We start from the raw sequence: 22,087 nt of genomic DNA, 5'->3' as shown, positions 1-22,087 counted from the left end.
TTCCTCCGGTGTGATATCACAGAAACACAGGACTGACCAAGACTGAAAAACTAACAAAAATCACATAATTATAACATATGGTTACAAAAGTGCAACAATACTGTAACTTGATGACGAACAGGTCATGGGCATAGTAAAAAAAAGTTAAGTCTCTCGACAGTCCCACATCTCACGCAGATGGGAGAAGGAAGAAAACTCTCCCTGCCATGCCCGACCACAGTTTGACTCTGAGTCGTCTGAAAACTTCGAGCCTCTGACCAGCCCTCCGACACCGAGTACCAAGCACCATCTCTGCCGAATGCTTCGACCCCAGCCTCGGTCGCCAGCAGCAGGCAAAGCCGGGGATTTTGGGGCCTTCCCTCCGGAGATTCTCGATCGCACAGTAGCAGCGACAGCAAACCGGACATTTCAGAAGTTTCTCCAGATGTTCCTCTGTGCTTCTCATGTCTGTCTCCATCAAATCAGAATTGTGCACGGCATCCTACTTACAAATAAGATATCATTTCACCGAAGAGCTGCGCGTGCTGTGTCGCATCGCCATCTTCTCCTCCCACTAATATTATTAAGTAAAGGAAACAGCAAATTCTGCCCATGCATGGTGATTACATAGACTTTAAGGCACAAAAAGGTCCAATCCAACCTTTCCAAGCCAGTGTTAGTGCTCATGTGAGTCTACTCTCATTAATGACTTCAGACCACTCCTGGAGTATTGTGTGCAGTTTTGGCCCCCTAATCTGAGGAAAGACATCCTTGCCATAGAGGGAGGACAAAGAAGGTTCACCAGATTGACTCCTGGGATGGCAGGACTTTCATATGATGAAAGACTGGATCAACTAGGCTTATACATCCTCTGGGTCCCCCCCCCCCCCGTCTTTCTTCCCGGACCTCCTGTCCCATGATCCTCTCATATCCCCTTTTGCCTATCACCTGTCCAGCTCTTGGCTCTATCCCTCCCCCTCCTGTCTTCTCCTATCATTTTGGATCTCCCCCTCCCCTTCCAACTTTCAAATTCCTTACTCACTCTTCCTTCAGTTAGTCCTGACGAAGGGTCTCGGCCTGAAACGTCGACTGCACCACTTCCTACAGATGCTGCCTGGCCTGCTGCGTTTACCAGCAACTTTGATGTGTGTTGCTTGAATTTCCAGCATCTGCAGAATTCCTGTTGTTTAGGCTTATACTCATTGGAATTTAGAAGATTGAGGGGGGGATCTTATTGAAACATATAAAATCCTAAAGGGATTGGACAGGCTAGATGCAGGAAGATTGTTTCTGATGTTGGGGAAGTCCAGAACAAGGGGTCACAGTTTGAGGATAAAGGGGAAGCCTTTTAGGACTGAGATTAGGAAAAACTTCTTCACACAGAGAGTGGTGAATCGGTGGAATTCTCTGCCACAGGAAACAGTTGAGGCCAGTTCATTGGCTATATTTGAGGGAGTTAGATATGGCCCTTGTGGCTAAAGGGATCAGGGGGTATGGAGGGAAGGCTGGTACAGGGTTCTGAGTTGGATGATCAGCCATGATCATAATGGCAGTGCAGGCTCGAAGGGCCGAATGGCCTGCTCCTGCACCTATTTTCTATGTTTCTATGTTTCTATATACATTAATTTTAGGACAGCTCTCATCCATTTCTCCAGAGGAAAGACACCTGATTTGTCCAAGACGACTTCCATTTCTCTTCAAGTGCATGAAACCTGTTGCTGTCAGTGACACTTTCCCACTCCTGGGAAGCTTCTTGCATTCCAGCAAGCTCAACTGAATGGAAGCAGTGATTTATTCTGAAATCCAACTATTCCTACTATGAAGTATTTATTCAATGTGTTATGCTTAGCATTTTTCTAAAAATGTATTCAGACTCAATTTCCTACTCAATGTTTTCAGCTTTGGTAATATTTACAGCCTGTTCAGCAGACTATTCACAACATTGTTCAGATGATATTCCATGTACAATTTCAACATCACAATACCATTTAATGGAGACTAATTATGTCTGATTTTATATTCCCTTCAACTGCTCTTTAACTTTATTCCAAGTGATATTTGATATTTATTTGGATTTCCTCATTCTCTCAACACTGCACTAGATATACATGATTAACATGATCAATTCAAACACTGATTAGAAACAGTGTTTGTAGATCACTGTTTCTAATCAGTCATTTTATTTTAATTGTTCGTTGACATCTTTATGTTATGTTATGTTAAGAATAATAACTAAATATTTTTGTAGGCATGAGCTGACGATGCCTCAGTCTTCAAATTTTATCTTGACAATAGGACATTATAGATTTTAATTTGCATTAGAAAACTTTTACAAAGATTGAGGATTTTGTACTACTCACTCTAGGTTAGAATTTCCTTGTATCGGATGCTGAGAAATCAGAAATTCTAGAGAAATGGTGTGTAAAGGGAATTTATCCTGCCACTTCTGATTGCTCAACTGCCTGAGTTTCTGGTAACCTCAAACAAATTTAACATTCTACACCAGAATAGCTGTTAGTCTGTTCCAGTTGTTTCCTATACACCTCTGAATGTTTTATTTTTATTCCTGCTGTTGAATTTATTCTACCTTTCTTCCTCAGTTACAGAAATAGTTGTTGGCTATTGGATTCCCAGGACCTTCAGAACTTCTCCTGCTGCTCCTGTAGCACTCTGTAAATGCTGTTTTGTATTTCATATCCCATGTCAACACTAATCCCACAGATAGGTGCATGTCTTCCCACCCTTCCACTCACCACGACAACAGTCCTCCCCTGGTCCTAGGGTTTTGTATACTTCTCTGTTGGATCTGATGTTATGTGTGACACCCAAAACCACTGAACTCCTCCAGCCTCTCCTCTCTGCTACTCCACTGTTCAATAAGCAGCTCCCATCAACCACCAACACCCTCCCACTCCCTCAATTTCTATCTCCTTCACTCACATGCCTTTCCCATTCACATTGCCTTTGCCTACCAATTTAGGGAAAATTCTATATCTTTCTGCTCCATTTGCAAATTAGCAAATACCTAATATAAAACCTCATTACCTATTTTAGTGCAGCTCATCAGCTGTTAATTAAACTTCACTCAGTTGGCCTTGGCCTTGTCAAAAACTTTATCTGCCTTCCTGAAACATTTCCCTTAATTGCAATCTAGTAATTCATGAGAATATCTGGTATACCCCTACTTCAGCCATCCATAACAGCACTGCCCTGCCTGCAGACCACACTCACTATCCCAGTCCTGAATACTATCTCCAAGTTGTTTTTCACTGCTTAGACCATCCCATCTCATCCTTTTCCAAAATGATTGGATTGAAGGATTGGACAGGCTAGATGCAGGAAGATTGTTCTCGATGTTGGGAAAGTCCAGAACGAGGGATCACAGTTTAAGGATAAAGGGGAAGCCTTTTAGGACCGGGATGAGGAAAAACTTCTTCACACAGAGAGTGGTGAATCTGTAGAATTCTCTGCCACAGGAAACAGTTGAGGCCAGTTCATTGGCTATATTTAAGAGGGAGTTAGATATGGCCCTTGTGGCTACGGGGATCAGGGGGTATGGAGGGAAGGCTGGGGCGGGGTTCTGAGTTGGATGATCAGCCATGATCATACTGAATGGCGGTGCAGGGTCAAAGGGCCGAATGGCCTACTCCTGCACCTATTTTCTATGTTTCTATGATTACAGATAATGGATTCCCTAACAAAATTAAGACCATCAATTTGGCTTCTTTTCGGTCCTTGCTTTTCCATCCATTTTTTTCCTCCCTATCCCAAACATCATACTCTGTAAATGTTCAGTTATCAATAATTTGCTGCTATCATTTGATTTGTTTACCAGAAAAGTAATGATCACTCACTTTTCTTCATGTTCCTCGTGTTTCCTGCTATTGTAGGAACATCCATAGCAGTTGGGTTCTCCTTTGCAAACTTTGGACACATCCCTAATCTCACTTTACTATCTATTGCTTTACAAATCCTGAGGAATGAAGAAACAAAGGGTCAATGCAATCACAAGTGGGTACTCATTTTTGTCCGGCATACGGTACGTGAAGAGTGGAAGATGGAAGAGAAAGAATTCTAGTGCAATGTTTGGATGCACCTAATAAGTGATTGTATCTTTTGGGACCAAAACAGGTGAGGAATAAGTCTATTAAAATGCCAGACCCATGCAGTGAAAGTTGTAGGGAGAAAGCTGGAAGAAAGTTCTGTTTGGAATCTGTGCCATACAACCTACTGGGGAAAGTGAAAATGCTTAGACTGTCTGTTTACAATAGGACAGTAATCAGAGACAGCAAGTTAGTGTACCACAATATTGATCAAGCAAGCTAAATTATATTTTGAATACAAACCATAATTAATTATACTCAACAGATTTGGGAGTATCACAAGGCATTAAAGGGATAATATTTCAATGTTTTTTTTTCAGAATCTAATTTATTGAATTTTATATTTTTCAATTCTGATACTTTTTTTAAGGTAAATTGAAGTAAGCTGATGACATTGGAAGAATTAAAAAGGCATAAACATTCAAAAGAACCTGGAGGTAGCATTTCTAACTTTAAGAAATGAAGTGAATACGAAGGAACTGATCAAGCAATAGAAAATGGAGAAATTTTACAGTCAGCAATAAACTAACAATAAACAGAAATTAAAGGACAGAGCCTTGAGGGTAATGATTTCTAAATTGGTCCTGGGGCTATATGCCATTGAGTCTTGCAATAGAAAGATAGGCCAGATGAATGTGTGTCTAAAGAGCAGGTTCAGGTTCATAGAAACATAGAAACAGAAAGAAGAAGAAGAAAGCCCTTAACTCCGAGCAGAGTCATCGGAACGCCGTAATGACAGGGTTTTTAGCAGGCTTTCTTGTTTTTACAAGGCCGAGTTGCTAGCTCAGCACTCAACCCAGCACAGATGGAAAGCGTGGCAGGGGAGCTGGCTGGATTCCAACTCGGGATCCTTCACTCCGAAGTCCAGCGCTGATGCCATTACGCCACCAGCTGGCTTAGAAACAGAAAACCTACAGCACAGTATAGGCCCTTCAACCCACAATGCTGTGCTGAACATGTACTTACTTAGAAATTACCTAAGGTTACCCTTAGCCCTCTATTTATTTTTCTAAGCTCCGTATACCTGGCCAGGAGTCTCTTAAAAGACCCTATTGTAACCACCTCCACCACAGTTGCCAGCAGCCCATTCCATGCACTCACCACTGTCTGCGTAAAAAAAAAAAAAAAAGCTTACCCCGTGACATCTCCCTTGTACCTACTTCCAAGCACCTTAAAACTATGCCCTCTCATGTTAACCATTTCAGCCCTGGGAACAAGCCTCTGACTATCCACACCATCAATGCCTCTCATCATCATATACACCTCTATCAGGTCACCTCTCATCTTCCATCACTCCAAGGAGAAATGACTGAGTTTTCTCAGCCTATTCTCATAAGGCATGCTCCCCAATCCAGGCAACATCCTTGTAAATCTCCCCTGCACCCTTTCTATAGTTTTCACATCCTTCCTGTAGTGAGGTGACCAGAAATGAGCACAGTACTCCAAGTGGGATCTGACCAGGGTCCTATGTAGCTGTAACATTACTTCTCGGCTCTGAAACTCAATCCCATGGTGGATGAAGGCCAATGCACTGTATGCCTTCTTAAACACAGAGTCAACCTGCGCAGTGGTTTTGAGTGTCCTATGGACTCGGACCCCAAGATCCCTCTGATCCTCCACACTGCCAACAGTCTTACCATTAATACTATATTCTGCCTTCATATTTGACCTACCAAAATGAACCACCTCACACTTATCTGGGTTGAACTCCATCTGCCACTTCTCAGCCCAGTTTTGCATCTTATCGATCTCCCGCTGTGACCTCTGACAGCCCTCCACACTATCCACAATACCCCCAACCTTTGAGTCATCAGCAAATTTACTAACCCATCCCTCCACTTCCTCATCCATGTCACTTATAAAAATCATGAAGAGTAGGGGTCCCAGGACACATCTCTGAGGCACACCACTGGTCACTGACCTCCATGCAGAAAATGACCCATCTACAACCACTCTTTGCCTTCTGTGAGCAAGCCAATTCTGGATCCACAAAGCAACGTCCCCTTGGATCTCACGCCTCCTTACTTTCCCAATAAGCCTGGCATGGGGTACCTTATCAAATACCTTGCTGAAACCCATATACACCACATCTACTGCTCTACCTTCATCAATGTAAATTCAATCAGGCTTGTAAGGCACAGCCTGCCTTTGATAAAGCCATGCTGACTATTTCTAATTATATTATGCCTCTCCAAATGTTGATAGATCCTGCCCTCTCAGGATCTTTTCCATCAAATTACCAACCACTGAAGTAAGACTCACTGGTCTATAATTTCCTCGGCTATCTCTACTCCCTTTCTTGAACAAGGGAACCTCTCCCATCCCCATTGATGATGCAAAGATCATTGCCAGAGGCTCAGTAATCTCCTCCCTCGCCTCCCACAGTAGCTTGGGATACATCTCGTTCGGTCCCAGGGACTTAACCAACTTGATGGTTTCCAAAAGTTCGAGCACATCCTCTTTCTTAATGTCTATATGCTTAATCTTTTCAATCCACTGTAAGTCATCCCTACAATCACCAAGATCCTTTTCCGTGGTGAATACTGAAGCAAAGTATTCATTAAGTATCTTTGCTATCTCCTCCGGTTCCATACACAAGCTTTTCCACAGTCACAGTTGATTGGTTCTATTCTCTGACGTCTTATCCCCTTGCTCATCACATGCTTGTAGAATGCCTTGGGGTTTCCTTAATCCTGCTCACCAAGGCCTTCTCATGACCCCTTCTGGCTCTCCTAATTTCATTCTTAAGCTCCTTCCTGCTAGTCTTATAATCTTCTAGATCTCTAATTTTTTGAATCTTTCATAAGCTTTTCTTCTTGACTGGATTTTCAACAGCCTTTGTACACCTCGGTTCCTATACCCTGTCACCCTTTCCTTGACTCATTGGAACTTACCTGTGCAGAACGTGAACCCAGTTGCCACATTTCTGCCGTACGTTTCCCTGAGAACGTCTGTTCCCAATTTATGCTTCCTGCCTGATAGCTTCATATTTCCCCTTACTCCAATTAAACGCTTTCCTAACTTGTCTGTTCCTATCCCTCTCCAATGCTATGGTAAAGGAGATAGAATTGTGATCACTATCTCCAAAATGATGTCCCACTGAGAGACCTGACACCTGATCAGATTCATTTCCCAATACCAGATCAAGTACAGCCTCTCCTCTTGTAAGCTCATCTACATATTATGTCAGGAAACCTTCCTAAATACTCCTAACAAACTCCACCCCATCTAAACCCTTTGGTCTAGGGAAATGCCAATCAATATTTGGGAAATTAGAATCTTCCACCATGACTACCCTGTTATTATTACACCTTTCCAGAATCTGTCTCCCTATCTGCTCCTTGGTGTCCCTGTTACTATTGGGTGGTCTATAAAAAAACAGGCAGTAGAGTTATTGACCCCTTCCTGTTCCTAACTTCTGCCCACAGAGACTCTGTAGACAATCACTCCATGACTTCCTCCTTTTCTGCAGCCGTGACAGTACCTCTGATCAGCAGTGCCATGTCCCCACCTCTTTTGCCTCCCTCCCTGTCCTTTCTGAAACATCTATAGCCTGGCACTCTAAGTAACCATTCCTGCCCCTGAACCATCCAACTGCCTATAATGGCCTCAACATCATAGCTCTAAGTACTTATCTGGGCCCTAAGCTCATCCACTTTGTTCATGATGCTTCTTGCATTAAAATAGACACATCTCAAACCATTGGTCTGAGCGCGTCCCTTCTCTATCACCTGTCTATCCTCCCTCCCGCACTGTCTCCAAGCTTTGTGAGCTAACAGCCCCTTTCCCTGTCTCTTCAGTTCAGGTCCTACCCCCCAGCAATTCTAGTTTAAACTCTCACCAATAGCCTTGGCAAACCTTCCCGCCAGGATATTGGACCCACTTAGATTCAAGTGCAACCCATCCTTTTTGTACAGGTCGTGCCTTTCCCAAAAGAGGTCCCAATGATCCAGAAATCTGAATCCCTGTCCCTTGCTCCAATCCTTCAGCCACATATTCATCCTTCACCTCACTCTATTCCTATACTCACTGTCACATGGCACAGGCAGTCATCCCGAGATTACGACCATTGTGGTCCTGCTTCTCAACTTCCTTCCTCACTCCCTGTAGTCTGTTTTCAGGACCTCCTCTCTTTTCCTACCTATGTTGTTGATATCAATACGTACCATGACCTCTGGCTGTACTTCAAGATATCACGGATGCAATCAGAAACATCTGGACCCTGGCACCTGGGAGGCAAACTGCCATCCGCGTTTCTTTCCTGCGTCCACAGAATTGCCTGTCTGACCCCCTAACTATAGAGTCCCCTATTACAGCTGCCTTCTTCCTTTCCCTACCCTTCTGAGCCACAGGGTCAGCTTCTGTGCCAGAGGCACGGCCACTGTTGTTTCCCCAGGTAGGCCATTCCCCCCCCCCCCAACAGTACTCAAACAGGAGTACCTATTGCTAAGTGGGACAGCCACAGGGGTGCTCTCTAGCACCTGACTCTTCCCCTTCCCTTTCCTGACTGTTACCCACTTATCTGTGTCCCGAGGCCCCAGTGTGACTACTCGCCTTTAGCTGCTCTCTGTCACCTCCTCACTTTCCCTGACCAGATGAAGGTCATCGAGCTACAGCTCCAGTTCCCTAACACGGTTCCTAAGGCGCTGCAACTCAACGCACCTGGTGCAGATGAGGCCTTCCAGGAGGCTGGGAGTCTCCCGGACATCCCACATCTGACACCCAGTACAGAACACCAGCCTCACAGACATACTTCCAGCTTCTTTTCTTCATAGGTAACCTACCTTGCCTCAACCAGTTATTACTGAAGCCCTTCTACTCTGCCTCCCTCTATTCTGGCGCCTGCACCTCTGACACCCACTCTGTAAAGCTGTCTCCTTTTAAACTTTGCGCCAGTCTAACTCACTGACATCCACGCACTTGTGCAGTCATCCCTCGATCATGGGTCATTGGGATCTATTCTAGAGTAGAGTTGACCTGTACGAGAGGGATGGGTTGCACTTGGACCTGAGGGAGAAAGTATCCTTGTGGGAAAATCAGCTTTTGCCGCCAGGGAGTATTTCAAGTGGACTGGTACAGCAATGGCCCTGGAGAGTGAAGTCGGTGAAAAGACTGGTATGTGCAGCAACCAAAAAGTGAAGGCTTAGCAATTACAATAGCCAGGTTTGCAGGAAAAGGGCAGATAGGACTGCATAAAATTGCACCTAGTTCAATGCACATAGCTTAACAGTAACATGGATGAACTGTGGAAGCGGGCTGCCTGTAGGGACTGGGATATTGTGGCCATAACGGACACATAGCTGGAAGAAGGACAGGACTGGCAGCTCAGTGTTCTGGGATACCAATGCCTCGGGTGTGACAGAGTAAGAGTGGATTTGGCTCTTCCCCTCTATCGCATTTTCCAAGGTCCCCATTGCAGATATCACTTCTATTGATTTTCTTAGAATGGAGGCAGTTAGTGCCAACACAACCCCTCAGTAGCCGATTGTACTAGCCTCATTAGGAGTCCTTGGGTAAAAGGGGGCTTCACCTGGACCTGTTGTCTCTCGTCATCTATGTTTCCTTGAATGGCCATTTCCCGCAGTCACTGCACACTTTGTTTGGGTGTCCCGTACTCTGCAGGACTTGTGTGCCAGTTTGTTGGGCTGGGGTAACAAACATGCAGCACCAGGCTGAACAAGGAGCCTGTTGCTGGCCGTCCTGTATAGCTGCATTTTCCCAGTAACGTGGAATGATGGATCCTCACTTTGATCCTTCGGCGGCTGGCACTTTAACCTCATCCCCATCTGCAACCCAGATTTGGGTTAGTCAGGCGGTGAGCGACTCTTGTCACTGTTGAAAAAAAATCCAATCCTGCAAATCCCTGAACTCCATTCCACTATCGTCCTGAGTGACAGCCTGCTACCACTGAGCATACTGTTGTGGTGCCTGCTGTTCTTGGTCATCCCAATCCTCATATTGTCCCCCATTTGTCTTTGCATTTATCTACTACAGTTTTAAGAGGGCTAGTCTGCTAAGAACTCCTGTTATCGACACCCCCCCCCCCCATAGCAAATCAATGGGTTGATCTACTCATCTATCATCAGGATCAGACCAGGAATCCCCCATCTGGTTTATCCGGATCCCAGCCTTTTACCATCACAGCTCATACCTTTATTGGGTCCAGAGTAGAACCAATTTTCTCTGCCATTTCCTCTTGGCCAAGAGTAGCTCGTTGGCTGGCCAGCATGGCTCTGACTATTCAGTTTTCTCAGCCCATTCTTGAGCTGTGTGTACAGTTTCATGTGCTAAGTTCAATTATATCCCCTTCTCCTTTAATTCATCTTTCAATCTAGAAACTTCTTTCTCTAAGGCATTTACTGTATGTGTTGCTCTCTATCCTTAAGTACATCTATAAACATCCCAAGTGCAGCTCTAGTGGTGTCATTTATAAATGGGAAGGAACATCTATGCCATCCAATAAGTTCTTTTCTCTGGCCCTTGTAACTACTCAGTTCCTCATGTTTTGATGCTCTCAAATTGGCCAGAGTACCAAAACCTTTGGAATTATCTGCTCAGGCAGCAATTTTTTTTAAAATTCTCCAGCCTGTACTCATTTACCTTTCCCTGAAGTATGGCTCGGAGCGGAATCCTGCCAACTACGCCAATTTGTCTCAAAATAGAGTTCAGGTTTCTTTTGATTCCTTGAGCAACTGAGTCAGCAATGAAAGATATAATTACACAAATTCTTTAAGTAATTTTATTTAACTCTTAACTAAAAGAACAAAGAAAATAATAACTCCAGTAATTTTGTTTGACTCTTAACTATAGCTCTAATTCAACTTCCAACTACAACTTCAAATCTAGTCTAATTCAGCTAAAAGAACAAAACTCAGACTACTTTATTTGATTCTTCCCTAATAAATAAAGCTGAAGGTTGCATGCAATTTATTGCAATATTTCTCGGCAATTAACAACTAGCAGCACTGCTTATCTACTGTTAACCACTGGGTCTTTGGTCATCAGGGAGTTCTAACAATTTGAAACTTTGGGTGTCAAATGCCAAGTTCAGCATGCATTGGTCATGGAGAAGTTCCAAAAATCCTTTGAAGCAACTTTATTACACTGTTCAAGGTCTTACTTAAGTCCCCTACAAGTAAATAAGAACTTCATACAAGCCCTGACCCCTGATATGCAGTTTACTGTAAACTACCACAATTTCCAGTAAATCACCTCAGACAGGCCTACCTGCATAACAAATCCCAAAACTAAAGTTCAGTCGGCCATCTTGTCAATGCGCTCAGCCATTTTTATTGCTGTTGCAAGAGGGAAGTTAGTAATTCTGTTTCACCTTACCTCACGAGAGAAGTAACTGAAGAGGCTGTTGGAGAGAACTTTGAATCCAGTAACCACAATTCTATTATTTTTTAAATAGTAATGGGGGGAAAAAATTAGAACAGGTCTACAGGCTTAAGTCCTAAACTAGAGCAGGTCCAATTTTGAGGGCAGGATCTAGTTGGAGTCAATTAGATGACTCAGTTTAAAGACAAAGGAACAGCTGGCAAGTGGAAGACATTTTGAAAGGCCATATGAAAATTCTGGAGCAGCGTATTCCTGTTAGAATGAAGGTAGACATACTAATTTAAGGGAACAATGGCTGACGAGATATCGAGCCTCTAGTAAGGAAAAAAATTGCATATGTCGCATTTAGGTAGCTGGGTACAAACTAATCCCTCAATAAATATAAAAGATTAAGACCATTCTTTATGAGGGAAATCAAGAGGGCAAAAGAGAGTTGAGTTTGATTTGGCAGGTAGGTTATAAATAATCCCAAGAGGTGGTTCAGTTATATTAATAGTAAAAGGGAGATTAAGGTTTTTGGGTCCTCTTAAAGATCATCAGGGCTATTTATGTGTGGAGTTATAGGAGGTGGCTGAGATTTTTAATCCCTTGTGTTTACTAAGGTGAATATCATGGATGCCAAAGAATTAATGGTAATAGGTAGTGAGATGGTGGATCATGTGCATGTTACCAGTAATATGCATATGATATATGCAGTTTTGAAGCACATTAAGGTGGGAAGAACTCCAGGGCCTGACAAAGTGCACCCCTAGATATTATGGGAGGCCAGAAAAGACATCGCAGAACCCCTCGTAGAGGCATTTGTCTCGTTACCCACACTGGCAAAGTTCCAGAAAACTGGGGTGTAACTAATATGGTTTCATTGTCAAGAAGGACAGGCCAGCAACTACAGGCTAATAAGCCTGACTTCTGTTGTAATGAGGTTGCTGGAGGGATTTTTGAGAGACATGATCCATCATCACGTGGATACCGATCCGGAAGAGTCAGCATGGTTTTGTGCTTGGAAGCTCGTGTGTGAAGAATCTCCTGGAGTTTTTTGAAGAGATGATATTGGAAAATGCAAATGCATGCATTGTATTTTCTATGTATTACAGTATTTACTCAAATGAACACATTGTCCCACTGCTAGCTCAATGAAGGTATTCACTATGTAGCCATGACTTTTGACTTGTTCACTATTAATTCATGAAGAGAACTAGAATGAAACCAAGTAGAAAGATAACGGTGGCGAGTAAGGTAATGAAATATGTGGCAGTATGTCAACACAAGACTAATTAAGAAATAACTGTGGTTAGGGATGAGAGGACATATGGTCTCAAATGTAAACTAGGACATAATTAAATTGGGGAGTAAAACAATAGTGGAAAGTCGAGAGCGGATATATTGATGATATGTAATCACAGGTGGACTGGATATGATAATATAGCTAAGATAGGAAAATTGCTATAAAAAATGTTGTATACAAGCCTCAACAGGCAGTCAGCTACTAGCTTTCTGATTGTCTCAGCTTTGATTTGCAAATTAAAGTTTAAAACGTCTTGACGAGTTTTCTGCGTCTCCTTGTCGTTTGTGAGAAACGAGAAACCACGACAGTAACTAAAGGGAATAGATGAAGGTAGGGCAGTAGATATTGTCTGGACTTTAGTAAGACCTTTGACAAGGCCCTGAATGGCAGGCTGATCTGGCAAATTAGGTCACATGGGATTCAGGGCAAGCTCACAGGGCAAATTCAGGAAGCTGATAGGAAGCACAAAAAGAGAGAATATGCAGATGCTGGAAATCAAAGTAACACACACCAAATGCTGGAGGAAATCAGCAGGCCAGGTAGCATTCATGGAACATCGACTGTTTACTCTTTTCCAGCATTTTGTATGCGTTGCAGATGATAGGAAGCAGAGTGTGAGGGTTTAAAATTGAATCTCTGACAGGAGGCCTGTGACTGGTGGATTGTGACTAGGGATCAGTGTTGGGATCTCTTTATTATCTCTATATAAATATTTCTAATATTTATTTAGAGATTTGGATATGAATGTGCATGGCACGATTAGCAAGTTTGCTGATGATACTAAATTAGGCAGTCTTGAAGCAGGTTGCAATGAATTGCAAAGAAGTCTTGATCAGTTAGGAAGATGGGCTGAGGAATGGCAAATGGATTTCACTGTGAGGTGATATATTTTGAACAGTCAAACCAAGATAGAATATATACAGAGTATGGTACGGCATTGACAGGTGTTGTGGAACAGAGGAACCTGCTGAACGAGACTATGTAAGTGGACAGGATGGTGAAGAAGATGTTAAGCATGCTGGCCTTCATCGGTCAGGGCAATACGATTATATCTTAGGATGTTGCAGTTATGCAAGTTGTTGGTGCGGCTGCACTTTTGGAATGAGTGAGTGAGGCCTCTGTTGGTCAAGGACAACCATTGATGTTGCGCCCCAGCTGTCTTTTGGAGTATTTTGTACAATTCTGGTTGTCCTGTAATAGCAATGGCGTTGTCAAGCTGGAGAGGGTGCAGATATGATTTACGAGAATGCTGCCCTGTCTCGTGGGTCTGAGTTAGAGGGAGAAGTTGGTCACACTGGTCCTTTATGCCCTAGAGCACAGGAGAATGAGAGGTGGCCTCAGAGAAGTTTATAAAATCATGAGGGGTATGAATAAGGTAGACCATCATAGTCTTTACTCCAGGGTTGGGGAATCCAATACTAGAAGGCACAGATGCAAGAGGAGAGTGATCTGAACTGTAACTTCTCTATACAGAGGGTAGTGAGTACCTGGATTGAGGTGCCAGAAGAACTGGTCAAGGCAGGTATCATTGCAACACTTGAGAGTAATTTGAATGGGTACATGGAGAAGAAGGGTTTGAAGGGTTATGGGCAACTGGGACTAGGAGGGAAGATGCTGGGTCAACATAGAGTAGTTAGTCGGGCTGAAAGGCCTGTATGTGCTGTTTTATTTTCTGACTCTCACATTTGTAGTGTTGCAGACAAAAATCTGGAATATTCAAAAGATGTCACAAATAAAATGTAACCAGTGTGACAGAAGAATGGATTGTGAGATCTGATCATATTGTACTTACAGGCATATAAATGACCCCTGGATTATCTAGTAAAATGGATGGGTGATTTGAGAGGATATGGAAAGAATTAATGGCTGAGACAAAACCATGGGACTACCCTCATTTCATTGACCCTTGCATTTCTTGCAGACCAATAGATTGATCTGAAGCCTCTGTTTTTTTTCAACCAAGTGGCTTAAGATTTTCCTCGTGCAAATCAGCAAGGGATCTGCCAATGTATATGATGGCACTTGGAATCCTGTTATTCAACCAATCTCTGAACAATTCTGAGAAGAGTAATGACATTTGATTTAAAGCAAAACTTAATTTTAGCCATAATGCAAAACGACTAAACAAAAATATTAACCCTTTGATCTAATTAAACCCAATACCTATTGCAAGTATAATCGTAAACTGATCTTTCTTTGAACAGCATACTTGTTTGGGAATAACTAGACAACCCTTTTGATTAGACTGATTTGCTCAGCTAAATTTGCACCACAACCTGGAAGTCAGCATAATAGTGACTTTGTCTGTCAATTCTATAGAAGGAAGTAATCTAACTTGTTCAAAGCCTAGCAGTGCTTGACTTTTTCACCTTCACGGCAATGGATTATCTAATGTCTGTGAACTTTCTTTTAATAAGGAATAGGAATGTACCTTCAGGATAGAGTATCCACTTCGCATCGATTTTCTCTCGGAGATGCTCCATACATTTTGCTTATCTTTACTCCATATCCCTGTATTTATCTGGGCTGAATGATGACTTGGTCCCTCGACTTCTGTGGATATTGTGGCGGTCAATGAGGCCATTGTGAGAACAGCAGACTCCGATAAGTCAGGAGGTGCCTAACAGGATGGTTTATTTTTTATGTCACTGTCCTCTCACTCAACTAACTTGTTTTTTCTGCAGCCTCCTAATGTACTCTTTATTACTTAATTCCAATTGATCACCAGCAAGCTTAGCAACCCTCCCTTCTGTAACTTCATCTCAATGCTGCATCACTCAGTAATACTCCATGAACGTGGCGCACTTTGGCCTAAATATTTTCTGGACTATTAAATGTTATCTTATGGACACTAGTAAACACTTAATCCACTCTGAAATATTAAACAGTAACATTTTTAAATTACCAGAATCTGTAAGTTTGAAGGGAGCATGGCCAACTGACCCAGGTTGGTTAGGAGGGGCTTGGAGATGGGGACCTGGGAAGTAGAAATTGAGCTTCCAATCTGTGGATAGGAAGTATGACAAACAGCACCTGATGAACCAGATGCTAAACTATTGGTAATTTTGAATGGTTGTCAATTGTCATTGTTCGTCATCGTTTATTACCATATGTACAAGTGCAATGAAAAGCTTACTTGTAACAGCAACACATGCACATAACTTTAGATACCCAATATTCACAAAAACATAAACTGTGTACAATTTTTACAAGATAGCAGAGTATCAGAGTTGTATCATACATCTTGCCATCATAAAGTGAAAGATTCCAAAAAAACTTTGTGGAAGAAACATCAAGCACATGCACTGAGGAGAGATTTGCGCAGCCAACCAGAAACACAATCAGCTAAAAGCATCTCAGAGGGATATTGTTAGAAGCTGGTGTTTCTCAAATAAGAATTATAAAATTTAGGACAATAATTGAACCTCTGACTTTTGCCTCATACCTGTGCTGTCACTAACCTTCATCGAATGCTTTGTTACCACCAAACTTCAGCATTTTGTTCACACACTTGGCAATGACCCATTCCTCTGACTTTTGTAACTTTGAATAAATCAAAAAAGGATTTCTAAATTGCATTGTCCTGTTCACCCATTAACCCTGTGTGAGTTTGCAGCCTTGTATTTACTCTGCTAAATGCCCAACTTTTAGTTACAGTTCAGTAATCCTCAAATCATTAGCATTTTTACACTTGTTTTTATATTTCTCTAAGTCTGTGTTCTTTCATATGTTCATGCTTAGCTTTTTAACAACTGAAAGTGATTAAAAGACTATGTGCATATGCATGGCTGGGAAGGAGGAATGGGGCTTCTTTTTGCTGTTGTTTGTTGTTTGTGTTCTGTATTGTGACCAGGCTATGCTAGCAACAGAATATGTGAAGACACTTGCAGGCTGCCCTCAGCACACCCTTGGGTGTGTTGGTTGTGAACACTGACGGCGCGATTCACTGCTAAGGCATACATCAGGCTCTGTTGGCTAGGTTTAGCATGTGGCGATTAAAATATAAATCAAAATAATTCAGCTCATCACTAATTTCTATAGTAATGCTCATTACTGGGAATTGGACTGCAAGTCAGCATCTTTTCTTTGTAATAAATCTGTCTTTGTAATGTCACAGCTACCCAGTTTAGTTCTATTCATGTCAAAAGATAGCTGATATTCTTGTCACTAATGTATTCTAGTTCTTACTAATGCATCTCTTGATATCTTGTGTGAACTTGTCAGCCATTACTGATGTACCATCTTTGTGTTGCTACCATCAGGGACAAGGCAAAGGAGCCTGAGGACCCACAATCAAATATTTTAAGAACAGTCTCTTCCCCTCTACCAGCAAGTTTTGTATGGTCCATGAATGCTACGTCATTATTCATCTTTTGCACTATTTGTTTATTTTGCTACAATTTTTGTCTAGCACGCTACTGTTTCTGCAAAACAAAAATATTTCACAATCATCAGCGATAATAAGCCTAATGCAGATTCTGAATATAATAGATTTTCCAAAACCACAGGAGGTGGATTATCTTCATTTAATCATTCTTCGTCTTCACTGCTTTGAATATGCTTGTTCCTGTGCACAGCTGCCACAAACATATTATTTAGTGGAAGTCTTGTAGCTGACAGCTTGGGGAAACAAATGCTGGAAAAGTTCAAGTCATTTGCTTAATGTGCATAATCACTAATATATAACTAAAATTGCTCAGGAAACCACTGAGCTTGATCTAAATCTGGAAGGAGTCAGAAACCAATTTCCATAGATTGGCAATATTGTAATATACTTAAAGGAAAGAAAATATTTGTGTCCTATCAAATTTTTCTCCCTTCAGTTTTATGCTCATGTTCTATGTAAGAGCGTTAGTATTTTATTAGCAACTCTGGGACAATGCTCTGGATCTCCAGAAACAAGTTATTAATGTGATTATAATTGTAAAATTCCATTCTCACAGCATCACATGCTTGATGACTTTCCTTGTGAAAATGGTTCATTAAATATCACCAAATAAAGAATTCACATGTTTCTGCTGAAAATCTTGAGTGACACACACATAATGGTGGAGGAACTCAGCAAATCAGGACCATCTATAGAGGGGAAGAGTCTCGACATGAACCGCTGACTGTTGATTCCCCTTCATAGATGCTACCTGACTTGCTAAGTTCCTCCACCATTTTGTGAGTGTAACCAAATAAACAGTTGTTCTTTGCCTCCTTGTTCTTCCCCACTGCCCAAGGGACACAAACAATAGTGGTCCTGGAAACCTGTTCTTTAGAACAATGGCTTTTATCCCTTTTTACTTCAAAAACTTTAAATATCTTTTGACCTAGTTCTGCAGGAGCTTGCTTCATGGTTTCCTCCAGAGTTATTGGAGGGAGGGGGAAAATGTAATCTATTTGTTTGGGTATCGGGAGGAACTCAACTATTCAGGATTGAAGCGAGAACTTCAACTGGAGGACTAAAGTTAAATAGATCTTGGGACACTGACTGAATCGCTGGAAATGGAATTGGTTAGGTAGAATGGACAAGGCACAGGACTGGATTGGACACAAAAGGTTTTGCAGATGTTTGAAATGTTGAGCAACACACACAAAATTCCGGAGGGACCCGTCAGGTCAGGCAAATATTTATTATTCCTGATATTTTCGATATTTGCATGTGTTTAGCTTCTTTGAATTGTTTTTCTCATTTTAAAATTCTACACCAGTAGTGGTTCATTGCTAAATCTTCCAACTTCATAGCAGTTTTAAATGTAAGCAGATACCATGCAACAAATCTCACTCTATTTATTTCACTCCCTGACTTCCCGAAGTCCCTGGGCATTGTTGTTGATCATCACTTGCTTTGCAGGTTTGCTAAAGTCCTTCTATGATGGGAAGGGTGCTGTTGGAAAAATTGGTAATAGAAAAGTTGAATGATATGAAAGCCTAAGTGCACTAGGTGTTGATGAGAACTGATTGGAAACACTAGAGGAGCAAATACGTGGCATATGTACTTCAATAGAGAATTTCAAATGTTGTAAATGCAAGTGATTATGTTTGAAAAGTTTGATTTTCTAATGTGTTGGAAATGAGACAGGTAAATGATTGGAAAATTACTTTTTTTTAAACAAAATTTATTGTGGCAACTGCACAGCATTCATCGTACAAAGAAAAGTACATTTTTAAGGAGACTATCAAATGTAACATATAGCTTCACTACCCCAAGTCCCATATTCCTTTGGAAAATCCCATCTTTTTGCTAGGGTATAGTAAATCTGGACAAAATCTATAATTTATAAATCTATAGTGTTGGCGTGTGGCCAAGTGGTTAAGGCATCGGTCTAGTGATCTGAAGATCGCTAGTTCGGGCCTCAGCTGAGGCAACGTGTTGTGTCCTTGAGCAAGGCACTTAACCATACATTGCTCTGTGACGACACCGGTGCCAAGCTGTACTGGCCCTAGTGCCCTTCCCTTGGACAACATCAGTGGCGTGGAGAGGGGAGACTTGCAGCATGGGCAACTGCCGGTCTTCCATACAACCTTGCCCAGGCCTGTGCCCTAGAAACCTTCCAAGGTGCAAATCCATGGTCTCACGAGACTAACGGATGCCTAAGAAGAAGAGATTATGCAGATGCTGGAAATTCAGAGCAGCAACCACAAAATGTTGGAGGAACTCAGCAAGTTGGGTGCCATTTATGGAGAGGAATAAACAATTGATGTTTCAGGCCAAGAACCTTCATCAGGACTGGAAAGTAAAGGGGCAGAAGCCAGAATAAAAATGTGGGGAAAATGGAAAGGGTAGAAGCTGGCATGTGACAGGTGAGAGCAGGTGAGAGGTAAGGTGGGTTGGTAGGTAGGGAAGGGTATTCTTATGATGTAAGAAGCTAGGAGGTGATAGATAGAAGAAATAACAGACTGAGGAAGAAGGATTAAGAGGATAGTAGACCATGGACTGAAAGGAAGGAGATGGGGAACCAGGGAGGTTATGGGGAGGTCAGTAACTAGCAGTATGGGCAAAGGAGAGGCAGTGGTTGTTATTTACTTGAATTTTCAGAAGGAATTTGATAAGGTGCCACATATTAGGCTGCTTAACAGGATAAAGTCCTATGGCATTACGGGAAAGATACTGGCATGGATAGAGGAACGGCTGACAGGCAGGAGGCAGCGAGTGGGAATAAAAGGGGCCTTTTCTGGTTGGCTGCCAATGAGTGATGGTGTTCTTCAGTATTGGGACGACTGCTTTTCACGTTGTTTGTCAGTGGTTTCGATAGTGGAATTGATGGCATAGTGGCAAAGTTTGCGGATGATATGAAGATAGGTGGAGGGGTAGGTAGTGCTGAGGAAGCAATGTGATTGCAGCAGGACTTGGACAAATTGGAAGAACGGGCAAAAAAGTGGCAGATGGAATACAGTGTTGGGAAATATACGATAATACATTTTGGTAAAATAAACAATAGTGCAGACTATTATCTAAATGGGAGAAGGTTCAAGCATCAGAAGTGCAGAGGGACTTGGGAGTCCTCGTGCAAAATTCTCAGAAGATTAGTTTACAGGTTGAGTCTGTGGTAAAGAAGGCAAATGCGATGTTGGCAATTATTTCAAGGGGAATAGAAGATAAAAATGAGGAGATGATGCTGAGCCTTCACAAGACACTAGTCAGGTCTCACAGTTTTGGGCCCCATATCTCAGAAAGGATGTGTTATCACTGGAGAGAGTCCAGAGAAGGTTCACAAGGATGATACCAGGAATGAAGGGGTTAACATACGAGGAGCATTTAGCCACTTTGGGTCTGTACTCATTGCAATTTAGAGGAATCCATGGGGACCTCATGAGACCTACCAAATGTTGAAAGGATTAGATAGAGTGGATGTGGAAAGGATGTTTCCTATGGTGGGAGTATCCAGAACTAGAGGGCATAGCCTCAAAATTGAAGGATAACATTTTAGAACAGAAGTAAGGAGGAATTTTTAAAGTCGGAGAGCAGTGAATCTGTGGAATATTCTGTCACAGGCAGTTGTGGAGGCTCAGTCCATGTATATATTAAAGGCAGAAATTGATAAAGTTTCCTGGTCGGTCAGGACATCAAAGGATATGGGTGTATGGGATTGAGTGGGGTCTGGGATCGGCTATGATAGAATGGCAGAGCAGACTCGATGGGCTGAATGGCCTAATTTTGCTCTCTTATGTTCATGAGGATGGGGGAGGAGAAGAGAAGGAGTGAGGGGGAGCTAGAATTGGGAATGTTAAAACAGAGAAGGTGGTGCGTGGTGTGATTACTGGAAGTTAAAGAAATCAATGTCATGCCATCATCCGATGGAATATGAGGTGTTGCTCCTCCAACAACACCTGAGTTTCGCCTCATTGCGACAATTAAGGAGGCCATGGAGAGACATGTCAGTAAAGGAATGGAAAGTCAAAATGGGTGCCTTCTGGGAGATACTGACTGTTGCACTGGTCAGAGTGAAGGTATTCAAAAGGACTCCCCAGTCTACGTCATGTCTCACTGATGTAGAGGAATGGGAGAGAAGGTTTCGGAGCTACTGCATTCTCAACTTGTATACTTTATTTCCCAATGGACAAATGTTGTATTTTCTCAGCCAAAAAAAAAACCAAAAAGCTTGGCCTTATTTTGCATGGCTGGTTGATGAATTATCTACCAATGATGAAATTAACACACAAAATGCCTCATTGTGCCTGTGTAAGAAATGTAGAATTAAACTGTATTCCTGTTTATTATTTGTATGAACTGAACACTATGAGAAAGACATAAGAAGTTAACTATCATCTTATTTGAGAATCCCCTCCACTTTTGGGAGTCTACAGATATTGCTTGAGTGATCACTCGAGATAGTGATCACTCATAATCACGATCACACAGTAACACTTACACACACTGTGGTCAAGTGTTTTGAGAGGCTGGTGATGAAACTTATCAACTCTTGCCTGAGGGGCGACTTGGATCCACTCCAAAATACAAAATACTCTGCAGATGCTGGGGTCAAAGCAACACTCACAACACGCTGGAGGAACTCAGCAGGTCAGGCAGCATCCGTGGAAACGATGAATCGACGTTTCGGGCCGGAACCCTTCATCAGGATTGTAGAGGGAAGGGGCAGAGGCCCTATCATGACTCCCTGGTCCACACGTCCCTCCCCACGGATCTCCCACCCGGCACTTACCCGTAAGTGCTACACCTGTCCCTACACCTCCTCTCTTGCCACCATTCAGGGCCCCAAACAGTCCTTCCAAGTGAGGCAACACTTCACTTGTGAGTCTGTTGGGGTCATCTATTGCATCCGGTGCTCCCGGTACGGCCTCCTCTACATCGGTGAAACCTGACGCAGATTGGGGGACTGCTTCGTCGAGCACCTCCACTCCATCTGCTACAACAGACAGGATCTCCCAGTAG

The 22,087-nt window shown here is 42.5% G+C and overlaps 1 protein-coding gene across 5 annotated transcripts in view; it reads left to right on the top strand.

Moving 5' to 3' along the window:
- The window catches only part of sytl5 (synaptotagmin-like 5), a 204,821-nt gene that overhangs the window by 113,045 nt on the left and 69,689 nt on the right, over positions 1–22,087 (top strand). The window contains exon 1 of one of the 5 annotated variants that reach the window (XM_072260485.1): positions 4,028–4,110. The exons of the other annotated variants lie outside the window; for them this stretch is intronic. Coding sequence (XP_072116586.1) covers positions 4,070–4,110 — 41 coding nt within the window. The 5' untranslated portion in view covers positions 4,028–4,069. Of the gene's footprint in view, positions 1–4,027; positions 4,111–22,087 lie in introns of those variants that run through there. 5 annotated transcript variants of the gene reach the window in all.

The sequence above is a fragment of the Mobula birostris genome, chromosome 6 (genome assembly GCF_030028105.1).
Source record: "Mobula birostris isolate sMobBir1 chromosome 6, sMobBir1.hap1, whole genome shotgun sequence".
NCBI lineage: Eukaryota > Metazoa > Chordata > Chondrichthyes > Myliobatiformes > Myliobatidae > Mobula > Mobula birostris.
This window is presented reverse-complemented; position numbering and strand designations above follow the sequence as displayed.